The 15,923-nt window shown below is 41.8% G+C and overlaps 1 protein-coding gene across 1 annotated transcript in view; it reads right to left on the reverse strand.

Annotated features, from left to right (window-relative positions):
* SEL1L (SEL1L adaptor subunit of SYVN1 ubiquitin ligase) overlaps positions 1–15,923 on the reverse strand; it is a 52,584-nt gene that overhangs the window by 27,913 nt on the left and 8,748 nt on the right. The window contains exons 4-6 of the mRNA XM_079768821.1: positions 5,418–5,585; positions 2,810–2,915; positions 1,848–2,010 (exon numbers count right to left, since the gene is read on the reverse strand). Of these exons, the coding sequence (XP_079624947.1) occupies positions 1,848–2,010; positions 2,810–2,915; positions 5,418–5,585 (437 nt within the window). The remainder of the gene's footprint in view (positions 1–1,847; positions 2,011–2,809; positions 2,916–5,417; positions 5,586–15,923) is intronic.

Genomic DNA, 15,923 nt, shown 5'->3' on the forward strand with positions numbered 1-15,923 from the left:
GAGGCAGTTGGGAATGACAAGGCCGGCAGGGGGAGCAGTTGGGGGCGACCAGGCCAGTGGGGGGGGGGGGGCAGTTAGAGGCGACCAGGCCAGTGGGGTGTTGCAGTTGGGGGCAACCAGGCTGGCAGGGGGGCAGTGTGGGCAATCAGGCCGGCAGGGGGGGGCAGTAGCAGTAAGGGGTGACCAGGCCGGCAGGGGGGCAGTTAAGGAGTGACCAGGCTGGCGGGGGGGCAGTTGGGGATGACCAGGCCAGCAGGGGGAGCAGTTAGAGGCGACCAGGCAGGCAGGCAGGTGAGCGATTAGGAGCCAGTGGTCCAGGATTGTGAGAGGGATGTCTAACTGCCAGTTTAGGCCTGATCCCCCGGCCTCTAGTTTTAAATAAATGTGGTGGCACTCTAAACCCTAGTTTTCAACCTTACCATTACTAATAGGGAATCAAACAGATATTTTGTATCAAATGGTGTGATGCAATATGGAATGCAGAACATCCCAATAATGCAGTCCAGCCAAAAATATTTTACTTGAGTTCATCAGTCTTTAGCTGTGACAGCCAGTTTATAGGAAATATAGATGATGAAAAAACAAACTAAAGGACACCATGCAGAAGTAAATGGATAAACTGAATGAGGACATTCTGCAGAAAAATGGGCCCTCTCTAACACGGAAAAAAAAGAAAGGGGATGGTAATGCTAGAAATAACAACCAAATATAAGGTAGAGTCTGGGGTTAGGTTTGGACACAACTAGTATAAAGGAAATGTTCTGTTCAATACCATCTGAATAAGCTAAGGGTATTATATGATGTAGAAATTTACTGGAAAGGAAAGGTGAAGATTAACAATCGAAAAGGGCACATTATGGAATAGTAGACAATGATATCTTATTTTAAATTTGTATGTATCTATACACACAAAAAAAGGTCTAGGAGGGTGTGCATGCACTAACATACTACCAATGCTCATATCTAGTTGTACAGATGCATTATTGACTTTCTTAGCATTTTTAGTTTGTATTTTTAGTTTCTTATAATGGACCTGTACTGCTTCTGTAATATATATGTTTAAAAACATCAAGATTAATAAGAGGTGGAGCATTGGAACTTTGGAAAGAAATGCACTGGTGAGTAATTTAGGTAAAAGCCAATTACCTTCACGTTTCATTCACTACAGATCAAATCTGGAAAACTACAGACATAATTGTGGCAAGATGCCTTAAGTGACCATAAATGTTCTCAGACAAAGGAAAAAGACTGTCTAAGAAGTTTGGTAAAATGATCTGCCACAAAATAATATTCAAAGATATTTTATTTTTATTTAAAACTGATTTCAGAGATGAAGGGAGAGGGAGAGAAAAACATCAATGATAAGAGAGAATCATTGATTAGCTCCCTCCTGCACACCCCACACTGGGGATCGAGCCTGCAACCCAGGCATGTGCCCTGACCGGGAATCAAACCCTGATCTCCTGGTTCAGAGATAGACGCTCAACCACTGAGCCACACCAGCTGGGCAAGATATTTTCTTTTTCTTTTTTTTTAAATATATTTTATTGATTTTTCACAGAGAGGAAGGGAGAGGGATAGAGAGCCAGAAACATCGATGAAAGAGACATCGACCAGCTGCCTCCTGCACACCCCCTACTGGGGGATGTGCCCGCAACCAATGTACATGCCCTTGACCGGAATCGAACCCGGGACCCTCCAGTCCGCAGACCGACGCTCTATCCACTGAGCCAAACCGGCTCCGGCTATTTTTATTTTTCAAAAGAAGTTAGGGCACAAAGAGTAAACTGCTGTTAAAATAAACAAGTGCTGTGTGGGAGGAGACTCTCCAATGCAAGAACACTTACAGTCTGTCCCTTGGGAGAGCCTTCCTCAGTCAGCTTCTCAAACATCTCTTTAGCTGTCTGGAGGTTCTGTGTCAGGTAATCACCAAACAAAAGAGCATATGACACTCTCTCCAGGGCCTTGGTATGGTTCATGCTTGCTGCCTTTTGAAGATACCGATATGCTCTTTAAATGTAAACAATTAAAAACACATTAGCAATAATTTGGAACTTTTATTACATTTTTTAAAGATCTACTGAAATGCAACATAAATAATTTCCTTATTCTATAGTCATGTTACTTATGTATAGAAAACATACTGGCTACTTTGTTTTTATGTAAGGTACCAGTTTTCTATGTCATCCTAATACCTTGGAATAGTCTAATTACACTAATAGTAATTCCCAAAACTTCCAGAAACATTAATTACATGTGCAGTGAAAGAACTGTAATAATACAGTGTCCCGTAAATAATCCAGTGATAACCACTGCAATTTAAAAAAAAAATCTTTGCACAGAATATAAGCCAGCTGAAATTAAAGGGACATAAAATATTAGAAGACAGTCACTTGTTTTACGTTCTTTCCACGCATAAATTCCTAAATTCTAGTCTTTGTCTGCAAGAATATTATAAAGCAAAAACAAACAAACAAAAAACACCTGACAATAACTCCTTTTGTTTGTTTTATGTAATTTTAAATTCTAAATAGCATATGTATTCTTGGTTCTTGGAAACTACAACTTCAGTCCATTATTTCCATTCTGCTCATTGTACATTGGTGGGATCAGTATTTACAACCTTTTTTTCCTAACAAGCTAATATCTGATAAGAATGCCACTGAAGTCCATATATGGTATTAAACTTCTTATAATGCAACTTAACAAAGCCTCTGTTTTGGCGAAACACTTTAAGAAAAAAATACTTCGCTATTTATCTCTGTAATGGCCTATCTTAGGGGAGGCATGTACTCGCAGTGCTACCTACTCTCTTTTTTGGCTTTTCTTATTGCTTCCATTGAGGATTTTCATCCCAGTCTGGTACATCACTTCTGCTTCCTGCATTTGCCGTCTTTTAGTAGCCTCTTCTTCAGCTAAAAACAAAATGTTAAATGCACTTAAATGGATTTTAATTCTACACCAATTATTTACCAAGCATCAGCATGTATTCTGCCTTTTGAGAATACAAACACAATTAATGATGTTTCATTCTTTACAAAGCTGACTCGAAAGACACATATTTTAACTGTGGCCTTTACCTGACAGAAGATAGGACTTAAAAAACACACAACTCATTTACATCAGGTTCTTTTAGAGAAAGCAATATCAACCTACTTTTCTGCTTGTAATTCTAAAACTTTTAATATAATTTAACTGAAATTTCAGTAGCAAATTATGATTATATGCCAAGTCAGCTAAAATGAGGAGGACAGAAGGATTATTAAAAAACAATAGTCAGTCCTCGCTGGTTTGGCTCAGCGGACAGAGCATCAGCCTGCGGACTGAAGGGTCCCAGGTTCAATTCTGGTCAATGGCACATGCCTAGGTTATGGGCTCGATCCCCAGTAGAGGATATGCAGGAGGCAGCCAATCAATTATTCTCTCTCATCATTGATGCTTCTAACTCTCTTTCCCTCTCCCTTCCTCTCTGAAATTGATAATATGTTTTTTTAAAAAGTCAGATATTTTTAGTCAAAGGACACTTTAAAAAATATATTTTTTATTGATTTCAGATAAGAAGGGAGAGAGAGAGAGAGAGAGATGGAAACATCGATGATGAGAATCATTGATCAGCTGCCTCCCCACACGCCCCCTACTATGGATGAAGCCAAAACAACCAAGCACGTGCCTTTGACGGGAATTGAACCTGGGACCCTTCAGTCCACAGGCCGAGGCTCTATCCACTGAGCCAAACTAGCTAGGGCATTCAAAGGACACTTTAAAAGCCTCACCTGAAATACTGTGTATCTTTATAAAGTATTTGATTAATTATATAATAAAAAATTTGTAAAAAAAATTGATTTTTATTAAATGTAGTTCCTGATTGAAGTTCAAGTTCTCTATTTTTTCCTTATTCACCAATACTGAAAATCACAGAATTGTTATAGATTTCTCAAAAATTATTTTGCTACTGTAATATAGTATTGTACCAGAAATCTAGAACTCATTAAGAGATATCTGAATATTTCATTAGGACCAATATTTATAGAAACAGGAGTTCTTATATATAAAAATACCCGATTTTATTATACCAAAGTTCCTAATCATACTGGCCTATACCCAAGATGGGCTATATTTGATGTTATCTTCTAAGAGTGCCTAATTATCTACCAGAGCCATTATTTTGAAAGTATTATTTGGAATCAAAGGCGATATGTTTAAGATTTTCTGTTGTTCTTTATTAGTTACAAAGTTTTTCCTGAAAAAATACCTTTAGAGGGCAGCCCCCTTATACTGACATTAACATGCAGGAAGGTGAAACATACATGATTTTTCAAATGCTACTAAGCATAGCACATCTTACTCCAAGTGTTTTTAAAAGATTTTTTAAAAATATATTTTTATTGATTTCAGAGAGGAAGGGAGAGGGATAGATAGATACATCAATGAGAGAGAATCACCGATTGGCTGCCTCTCACACCCACCACCACTGGGAGTCGAGCCCACAACCCAGGCATGTGCCCTTAACCAGAATTGAACCCACGACACCCCCAGTCTGCAGGCCGACACTCCATCCACTGAGCCAAACTGGCCAGGGCTAAAAGATTTTAAAAAAAATTGATTTGAGAGAAAGAGAAGAAGGTGGAGGTGGGAGAGTGACAGAGAAACATCGATACAAGAAAGGAAAATAGATGGACTGCCTCCTGCATGTCCCCTACCGGGGATTGAGCCTGCAATCCATGCATGTGCCCTGACCTGGAATCTCACGGGCAACCTTTCAGTGCAGAGGACGCCCAATCAAGTAAGCCACAAAGGCCAGGGCTCAAAGTGTTTCTTAAAAGTTATTATTTTTCTTCTAACCACTCTTTTAAAAAATATATTTTTTTTTATTTATTTCAGAGAGAAAGGGAGGAGAGAGAGCTAGAAACATCAATGATGAGAGAAAATCATTGATTGGCTTGCCGCCTCCACGTCCCCCACTGGGGATAGAGCCAGCAATCCAGGCATGTGCCCTGACCGGGAATCAAATCATGACCTCCTGGTTCATAGGTCGACGCTCAACCATTGAGCCACACAAGCTAGGCTCTTCCTTATCACTCTTAACTTTCTCTATAATGCTGTTTCCTTTACTATTAAAAAATGTTTTACATTTATTAAATTAGCAGCCTGCCTGAGGGTTTGCAGAACAACTTGTGCACACCAACAGAAAACCCTCTCTAAATAAGACAGTGTGATAAGTTGCCTGAGTGACAGGCTGGAAATAAGTAAGTACACTGCATGCTTCCTGTGCTAAACTCTGTTCTTTAAGGCTATAACCATATTATCAACACTGACCATGTCCGTTAAGGGTGGAAAAAGATGACTAGCAGAGGCCTTAAAGATGCTGTCCAAGACATGGAGCAATGTGGACATTCCTCCTACAAATCAGTACTTACTTTCACAAAAGCCCCACTTTTCATCTGCCTTGTAGTCATAGGTTGTAGCACACCACAGTCTGCCATCTTCCCTCCCATCTGACGTACACTCATCATACTCCTTATCCAGGAAAAGAAAAGGGAAGTGGCAGGGCTCTCCATGTGCTGTGCCTTCAATGGCGGTCAAAGCTGGAAAGATAAGATAAGAAGAAAAATTGAAACATGAACAGCACCTGTGGTATTCATGGATTTAACACTGTCAATTTCAGCTACTAGAATTTAAAGATGAAGATACATGATTTGGAATGGGGAATATACAAAAAGTCAGCACTAATCCTATTTAGGGGTGACTGGAAGGTGAGTCAACTTAGTGAGCATGAATAGCTGACTACCCAGCTCTGTAAATAGCTTAGGATTGCTGAAGGTCTTGAGATACAATAACCTTAGAATGCAGTCTACTGTATAACTTCTGCCCAACTAGTGAGCAAAAAATGAGGCAAATGCAACTGAATCAATTCCACTGCTTGGCACAACTCTCCTCTTTTCCATCTGACTGCTGTAAGTCAATTTCTTCAACAATATAAAGTAATATAAGGAAAATGATCCCCCAGCATTTTATTAGAGCACTTATAATACATATTGAGTTTCTTTCTTTACCATACTCTAGCTCCCACTAGACTTTGAGCTTAAGGGTGGAGACCCTATCTTTAATTTGTTCCATAAGTTCTGAGGATCTCCTAGGTGCCGGGAATGAGATGGAGCAGAGGTCTCTGCTCTACAGAACTTACTGCCTCGCAAGGAAGAGAGACATTAAACAAAAGTGTGATCGATGTTATGGAAAGGAAAGCCTCGCCTCTCTGGAACTAAAGTTTACTAAAGTTTACACTAAAGTTTACGGTTGCCGACCGCTGTCCCAGAGGGAGTGGTTGAAAGGCTGCAGGGTGGGGTGGGGAGAAGTAGTATAGACAGAGGGAACAGGTGTGATAATAAAAGAAAATAAGCATGGTACATTAGACAAAATAAAAAGAGTTCAGGAAGTTGGAACATGCACTGTGAGTGCCAAAGTGGATGAGAGAAGCAGCTAAAGAAGCACAAAGAAGCCAGACTACGGAGGTCCTGACAAATCTTATTAAAGAGTTTGAACTTCATCCTGAGAACAGTGGAACTCACATAAGAGTTTTAAGTAGGAGTGACATGCTCATTTTACTAAAAGGGTGGGCAATCGAATGGAGGGAGGGTTGGATAAGGTGACCAGTCCAAAGGTTGTGACAGTCATCTAACCCAGAGGTAATGGGAGCCTGAAGAGGATGATGGAATGAAAGAAGTGGAAATACTGAAGTGATGCTAAGGAAGTAGATATGGTACTACCTAGTGACTGACTAGATGCGCAGAGGAGAGGAGGCAAGGAAGCTCCCAGGTGTTAGGCTTTAGGAAGTGAGTAGAAGGTTGTCCTTACTAAGATAAGAGGTTCCCACTCCCTAACTGGTTGAAGTGACTCACTGTATCTAAACTGTTTGGGAAAACAATGTGGTTTATGCTCAACATCTGTTTTCCTTCTCAAGTCTGTAATTTTGGTACATGCTAGACAGAGAGTGATTACATGATTAGTCTCCATTAAACACTCCAAGTGCTGGGTCACTGATGAGCTTCTGGAAGAGAACATTTCCCGTGCTGTCGCATGTGCTACGGGACTTAAGTGGGTCCAAAGGCTCTCCTTGGAAACTTGCACCTGGCTTCCTTTGGACTTCGCCCCATGATGATTTTACTTTGTATTCTTTCACTCTAACAAATCACAGCCGTGAGTACAACTATATGCTGAGTCCTCCCAGCAAATCACTGAACCTAGGGATGGTCTTGGGGACCCCCAACATTAGTTGACATCAGACGTGGCATTCGGGAGAATGACCCTGCCTCACTGAAATCCAGCGCGAGCACTGTTTGGGAAAGGAAGGATAAGGGCAGGGTATGATGAATCTCGGTTCCCCGGTGGGTGTGGAGTCATCCATGGCACGCAGCAGCAGCTGAGCGCTATGTGTGTGAGAGGTAAAAGTTACTTGTGGAACTTGAGAACAGATCCAGCTCCAGGAGAGCAGGCTCGCTGGGTCCCCAGCTGCTTTGGGCCGTCCTGGTTAAAGTGGTGATGCCTTTGGGTTTGTTCTCTTCTTCGGATAGAAGGAGAAAGGACCAGCCACTCCCCTCCAAATCGCCAAAGGTGAAAGGGTCAAAATGTTAAAACGGGGTGGGGAGTAGTGGTGAGGGGAAGGGAGTTAAATTAGGTCCTAGGGCTAGAGCCAAATTTTAGATAAACCAGAAAAGAAGGGGAGGGAGGTAACATTCCAGCAGTTTTCTCCCAGCCTCGCTGCAGCTGCAGTAGTTTCCCCTGCTGCCCTTCCTCCCCTGCATTCCAGCCGAACCTTCTCTGGCAGCTGTGATGCTAACTAACACAGCAAATGTTGAAGTTTTAAGTAAATTTGCAATGATGGGGAGAAAAAGGGGAAATTACAGTGGCTCTGTATTTTGTGGCTATCACATCTGAAGGTATGGTAAAAATTGATAGAAAATGTTAAATGTTTGTAATTCCATATATGCCAGAGGAATCATCCTGGTCAGGGAAAGCTGCACAGAAAAAACGTGTCAGGGACACAGCTTCCATGCTTTTGCTACTGGTGGGTGGGTTGTAATTTAAACTCTGAGTATTGGGAACAGGATAAGTTTCTGTAACTGATGGGTTTTTGCTATTGAGGAGGAGCATAGTTTGCTAGCCTTTTTGAGGTATCATTTAAGCTGATTATTTTTAAAAAATATATTTTATTGATTTTTACAGAGAAGAAGGGAGAGGGATAGAGAGTTAGAAACATCGATGAGAGAGAAACATCTATCAGCTGCCTCCTGCACACCCCCCACTGGGGATGTGCCCACAACCAAGGTACATGCCCTTGACTGGAATCGAACCTGGGACCCTTCAGTCTGCAGGCCAACGTTCTATCCACTGAGCCAAACCAGTCAGGGCAAGCTGGTTATTTTTAAGAAACAAAAGACTCAAGAAGAGCTTTTTACCCTCCCCCTACCCCTTACCTGCCTAAAGGAATTAAGATTTAAAAAACTCCTGCTCCAGGAAGGAAGATCACCTTAGCGTAATAAGAACCAAGTGAGGCAAACAGGGAGAAACCCAGCAAAGTCTGCTAGACTCCCCTCCCTGTCCCAGTATTTCTGGGTGGCCCTGCAAGAATTTGTTCACCAAATATTTGCTCCTTTCCACCTACCTGTGAATTGCCTATATTCCCTTTGAAGTCCAAACCACTATCCTAGCCCCCCTTCTCCTTAGCTCAAAATGATATGTAGTCTCAACTGCCCCATTTGTCCATCCTTCCCAGATTCTTACAAAACCGCATATGTACAAAAATAATGTGACTATTTTCTCCTATTAATCTGTCTCATCTCAATTTGATTATTAGACCAGCCAGAAGAACGAGGAAAAAGAGGGGACATTTCCACTCTCCCACACAATGGATGATACAGACTTTTGCTTATTGGAGCCTCTGGCAAGAGGGACACATTAAGAAAGAGAGGTGATCCACAGATGGAAATACACTTTTGAAGTTCTAAAGAGCAGATTTAGTTTGCCAGTGAGTGCTTGTGAAAGCAGAAGCCTGACCCTTAGAGACAGACGTGCAGGTTTGTGAGCGGGTCAATTTGGACTCAGAGAAAGACACGATAAAAGGGTGGAGGAAAGCCTTGGCTGCCACGGGGACTTTCTGGCCCTGCAGCATCTTGCCTTTGGTGCTGCCGTAGAAAAGCCTCTGGCTTTTAAAAAAATCCTGAACTTACAGATCCTAAGTGCCTGGGCTTGATTCTAAGCTACAAGCTGATACTGTCTGGTATAGGCTTCCAGCCTCAGTGTGAGTTGAACTGAAAGCAGGTCTGGGCTCGATAAACAGAACTCAGACAGTGAGTGACCTCCGCACATTAGGTCACCTCTCCGTGGGGCCTACACCGAGAGGAAATCAAGAATGCTGGGCTAAACTGTCTGAGCCACATACAAATGTCCACAGGAAAGGGCTTGCTCTTTGCTGGGACCATTTGAAATCAAGCTGCTGACCAGCTGTATGTTCCGACAGAGACTGACTTAACCTGTGACTTGCCCAAAGCTGCAAGTTGGGAGAGGATACCTCTCAGGGGCTGTGACCCTCCACTCACTGCTGACAGGCTGAAAAGGCTCCTGCCCGCCTCGGGAACATGTCTCACTGCGGCGGGGTCCTTGTGTCTGGCTCTCCTGATGAGCTGCTGTTTGCAACAATCAACTGATACCTGACTCTGCTTCCCTCACCTTTCTCCTAGTGGACTCACCTTAGTACAAATGGATTATTCAATGCAGCTCGCCTCAGAAAGGGCTTGACCTCAGAAAGAGCTTGACCACTGGCCAGTGTTGCTCAGTGGATGAGCACTGACCCATGCACTGGGAGGTCCTAGTTTGATTACCAGTCAGGGCCCATGCCTGGGTCGCAGGATCGATCCCCGGTACGGGGATTACAGGAGGCAGCTGATCAATGATTCTCTCTCATCATTGATGTTTCTATCCCTCTCTCCCTCTTCCTTCCTCTCTATGAAATCAATAAAAACATATTTCAAAGAGGGCTTGACCTTTTCTAGGCTGCTCACTGGATAAGGGGAAGGAGGTTATGTAAACTGATTTTGAAATTTTTTGAAAATTCAGGATTCTGTCTTGAACAATTCCTGAACATGATGTCTTTCTTGTTCAGATGTACAAAAATGTTTTTCTGTGAAGGTGTTTGGCTCCTTTTGCACACTACCCCTCCAGATGAAAGGTCTGGTGAGAGTAGGGGATGATGGTGAAAAAACATAAAATTATGATTACTGAATGGAAACACTGATTTGGCAACAACCAAGAAAAATAAACCTAAACCCCTGCACCTGGAGAAGCACAAGAGCGGGGAGACGGTATTATGATCTTTGTTTTTCAAAACCTTTTCTGGAAACTCCTCCCTTTTCCTAAAGGAAAGCTCCTGTGCACCTTTCCCAGCTATGGAGAGTGCTCCGAGTTCCGACTGCTGAGCCCATGATCACACGCCACAGGGCTGACTACAAGGCAGGCAGCAGGAGGTGGCCCAGCCCCTGCACTCTCCAAACGAAAACCTCCCGATGTTGTCCACACTCATGAGGTGTATGAACTGGTGTCCTGGACAACAAAACCTTCTGGAACTGACTGGCGGTCTCCCTGAAACCAAGGACTAAATTATTTGTACTGGGAACCCTAGGAAAAGACACCAAGGATGGGAGGCCACATTGTACTGCCTGAAGTGTGTCCTGCTTGTGTGTCCCAACTAATTTGCTTACAAACTCGTTTCCAGTGTTACCACATGGCCCTCTGGGACAGTGCTTCTGTACGTGCACCCTGACCACCACGACACCGCCTAGGCCCTGGAAGGCTTTCTGGTCAGCTTCACCTTACAGCCAGAGCTGTGCTAGGCCTGAACTGATGCTTAGGGCCAGGTAAAAAGGTTAACACAGAAACTTGAGGGAGCCATCTTTATGTTCAGTGGGATTTGTTAACTGGCTAAGTCCAGGACTTGTGAAGGGCTTAACTGAAGGGCTTAACTGAAGTTATTACTGCAGGATGGCCTCGCTCTGCTTTCTGGGTCTTATTGATAATAACTTTGCTGTGAAGACAACTTGGCCAATGACCACACCATGAGGCTGACTGTGCAGAGAAGATCTGACACAGCAGGCCTAGACTTCCACTCTTGAAGAGGCCTGCTTACAAGGCTAGCCCTTGGCTGGTGTCTGGGAGCTTAGATTTCTGAAGGATTCCCACTACCCTAACGGTTAAGAGTAACTCACCCCAACGATACAAACAATACGATTTACACTGAACACCTGCTTTCCTTCTGGGAGTCTGACAATTGGTATATACTAGACACAGAGTGCCTATGTGACCAGCCCCTAATAAGAACTCCAGGTACTTGGTCTCTAACAAGCTTCCCCGGCAAACAACATTTCACCTGGGTTGTCACTTGTTGCTGGGGAAATTAAGCATGTACTGTGACTCCCCTAGCAGAGGCCCCTTGTAAGCCTGTGTCTGGTTTCCCCAGACTTCACCCCATGCACCTTTCCCTTTGCTGATTTTGCTTTGTATTCTTTTGCTGTAATAAATCATAGCTGTAAATATCACTATATACTGAATCCTATGAGTCTTTCTAGAGAATCATCAGCAGCCTGGGATTGTGGTCTTGGAGATCCCCCACATAATTGGGAACAAGCTTAAAATGTTCAGGACACAGCAAGAAGGCAGTGTGGCTGGAATCCTGTGAGTGAAGAGGAGTGGCAGAAAATGCAATTGGAGAGAGAGGAGGGGCTTGATCATGGAAGGCCTCATTAGTGCAGGTAAGGAGCTGGATTTATTCTGCATGTGGCAAGAAGCCACTGGAGGCTTCTCAACAGGAAGAAAGATCAGACAATGAGGGTTGGGGGTGGGGAGGTTGAAAGCAGGGACACCAGATAGGAAGCTGAACTTTTTTTAGAAGCAATATGGCAACAACAAGGTTGGGAGTTTGACAAAGGAAGCATGTCTAGAAGCAATTGCTATATAACCCAGTTCCAATGTAGTTTGACTGCAACTACACAAAGCCATGCATATGCAATTTATGTTACATAAGCCTTTTCATGTATTAATAATACATTAATAACAAGTCTAAATAAAAGAAAACAATAAAGTAATTATGTAAAAACCAAAACAAGTGAATCTAAACTTTTATAAAATTCTTGGTATAACTACACAAAATTATTCAAGTGATTTAAAAACACCCTATTACAAATATCTAGTAAAATATATACTAAAAACAAAAAGAACCATAAAGGAATCTTAAACTACATTCAGTGTCCCTGTTGTTAGTGGTAAGGTGGCCATTATTATTAACTATATATATATATACACCAGAGGCCCGATGCATGAAATTCATGCAAGGGGCTCGGCCCTCGCAGCCGCAGCTTTGTCTGGAAGGTTGTTTGGCTGTCTGGTCTAATTAGCATATTATGCTTTTATTATTATAGATAATTATGGATACATATTTGTTAGGATAAAGCAATATAACATTAATGTCGTTAGGTACCAAGATTTTCAGCATCAGGAAAGGAGACACAAACAAAAGGAAGAAGCAAAAACCCTGATGGGTAGAGAGGGCTAGCTGCAGACCTGCAACCCATTCTCTCCTTTTACCGCCCAAGAAACAGAAACAGAAAGGTGGCACAATTAAATCATCTTAGAAACTTGCTAACTAGAGACCTTCTGGCAAGCACACCATAGGTTTTTACTACCAGGAGTCCTTACTTATGGAATGCTTTCGCAGGGTGGACGTGGTCTGTCGAGACTGCTCACTGAGATGAACCTGAGATGTATGTATTTACTAGTATAAGGCATGATTTCCTAGAAAATTTCACACAAGCTATGCAGTTACTAGAGAATAAATGGGAGATATTTCAAAACTGAAATAGCTCTCTTTGGCTGAAGTCACACTCCACAGACATCACTTAGAGACCTCACATGTTGAAATCTGAGCCAGAGTGCATCCTAATGGAGGCAAGACAGGACCTGAGAGCAGCTCTGGCTGCCATGAACTTCTGCACACGTTGCCTATGTGTTGTGATCACTGTATCTTTGAAAATCTTAGTCAAGTTTGATCTGATTCCCATGAGTCCAATTTGTCAATAGAATGAAGCATATGTATATAAAACCCATGAATTTGTAATGATGCTCAAAAGCAAAGCAAAACAAACACAAACATGCTCACTGGTTTCCTTTGGAGGCTGCTAGGACACCAAATTATTATTTAAAAATATTTCAAGGAAAAGAATCAAGCATTTATCCTGCTTTCCCTGTATGGACTATATTTCAGAGTAACCAAATAGTTGATGAGGGAAAGTTCTTTTTTTTAAGTTTTTTTTTTGTTGTTGTTGTTTTTTAAAATATATTTTGACTGATTTCAGAGAGGAAGGGAGAGGGAGAGAAAGAGTTAGAAACATCAATGATGAGAGAGAATCATTGATCGGCTGCCTCTTGCACGCCCCCAACCGGGGATCGAGCCCACAACCTGGGCACGTGCCCTTGACTGGAATCGAACTTAGGACCCTTCAGTCGCCAAGCCGATATTCGCATCCTGGGGGTGCCAGAAGAAGAGAGCAAGAAATTGAAAACCTATGTAAAAAAAATGACAGAAAACTTCTATAACCTGAAGGAAATAGACATATAAGTCTCTAGGAAGCATAGAGAGTCCCAAACAAGACAAAGTCAAAGAGGCCCACACCAAGACACATCAAAATTAAAATAACAAAAGTTAAAGCCAAAGAGAGAATCTTAAAGCCAGCAAGAGAAAAGCAGTTAGTCAGCTATAAGGGAGTTCCTATATGACTGTCAGCTGATTTCTCAACTTTGCAGGCCAGAAGGGATTGGCAAGAAATATTCAAAGTGATGAAAAGCAAGGACCCTACAACCAAGATTACTGTACTCAGCAAAACTATCATAGAATCTAAGGATATATAAAGAACTTCCCAGACAAGAAAAAGCTAAAGTTCATCACCACCAAACCAGTATTACATGAAATGTTAAAAGGTCTTCTTTAAAAGGGAGAAGGAAAAAAAAGATTAAAAGTATGAACAATAAATGGCAATAAATACACATTTATCAACATTTGAATCTAAAAAACAAAATAAACGAAGAAGCAGAACAGAAACAGACTCATAGATACAAAGAACATTTTGATGGTTGCAAGATGGGAGTGGGGTTGGGAAGATTGGTGAAAAAGGTGAAGGGATTAAGAAAAACAAATTGGTAGTTACAGGATAGTCATGGGGATGTAAAATACAACATAGGGAATATAGACAATAATATTGTAATAACTATGTATAGTGTCAGATGGATACAAGATTTATTGGAATGATCACTTAGTACAGAGATTTTCAACCCTTTTCATCTCATGGCAATAATTACTAAAATTCTAGGGCACACCAAAAAATGTATTTTTTGCCAATCTGACCAAAAAAAAGGTATAATTTTGATTCATTTATACTGGATGGCTATTGCTGTGCTGGCTGTTGTCATTTTTTTATTTGACTATCTAAGGGAAAAGAGGTCAGGTATTGCACATTTTAAAAATCCTCGCAGCATATTGGTTTAAGATTGCTCACTTAGTAAGTTATATAATGTCTAGTCACTGGGTTGTATACCTGAAACTAATATAATGTTGCATGTCAACTATAATTGAAAAATAAAAATTATTTAAAGAAAAGATAAATAATAAAAAGGAATGAATTAAACTATAATACTTGGCCCAAATTTAAAAATGGTAATAGACAGCTGGCCTAGATACAGGAATAAAAGGTAGTTTCAAAGGAAGTAAACCGACTTATTTTTCTGAAGAACAATTTAGTAATATGTATCAAATGTCTTTTAAAATTTTACATTTAGTCCATCAAATTCACTTTTAAGAACCAATTCTCAGGAAATTTTCATAGATGTGCACAAGAAACATCTAAAATGATCTCCCAGCAAAATATATATACAACCTTATTTCAAAGTCATACATGATATGGGAAAATGGTCAAGATAAACTGTTAAATGCAAAGTGCAGGCAGTAAAACAGTATATACATTTTGATCCAATTTAGTCTTACAACCGTACATCTTACACTGGAGAGAGTAATTAATTCTCCATGATGTTAATAGCTGTTATTTCTAGTTGATGGGATTAATATATTTTTAATTTTTTAGATTGGTTTTTCTATTAATGAGTATGGAATTTTTATAATAAAAAATTATATTTTTAAAAGGTAAAAATCTCAATCAAGTCCTGAAAGTGGCTAACAATCCTATCTAATAAAAGAGTAACATGCAAATTGACCGTACCTCCGCTACACCCACAAGCCAATCAGGAGCAAATATGCAAATAAACCCAACCAAGATGGCTGCAGCCACAGAGAGCAGGAGGGAGGCTTGGGTTTCCCCGGCAATGGAGGAAGCCAAGCTTTCCACCTGCCCTTGCTGGCCTTGGCGGGGGCCGAGCCAGGCGACTGGAGCGGGCTGGGGGTCCCCTGCCCAGGGTCCGAGCCTCGGCCAGAGGCTTGTGGCCTTGGCTGGGGGTGGAGCCGGGCAATCGGAGCCAGCTGGGGGTCCCCTGCCCAGGGCCAGAGGCTTTAGGCCTTGGCAGGTGCAGAGCCAGCGATTGGAGGGAACTGTGGGGGCCCCTGCCCAGTTCCCAAGGCTTTAGGCTTTGGCAGGGGTGGAGCCGGAGATCGGAGGAGATAGGTGTGAACCACAGTGGAAATACCTTTTCTGACTGCTCATTGGCTAAGCTCCCTGTATGCCACTGGTAATATTCTTGGTAACTTGGGTATAAGAATCCAAAAGGGTGATCTAGGGCTTTTCCACCACACTCCTGGAGAAAAAAACGAAGGTCCACTGCTGGAGGGCTAAGAAATGTCATATCCTGCCCTAGGCAGTTTGGCTCAGTGGATAATG

The sequence above is a fragment of the Cnephaeus nilssonii genome (genome assembly GCF_951640355.1).
Source record: "Cnephaeus nilssonii genome assembly, chromosome: 4".
In the NCBI taxonomy this organism is placed as follows: domain Eukaryota; kingdom Metazoa; phylum Chordata; class Mammalia; order Chiroptera; family Vespertilionidae; genus Cnephaeus; species Cnephaeus nilssonii.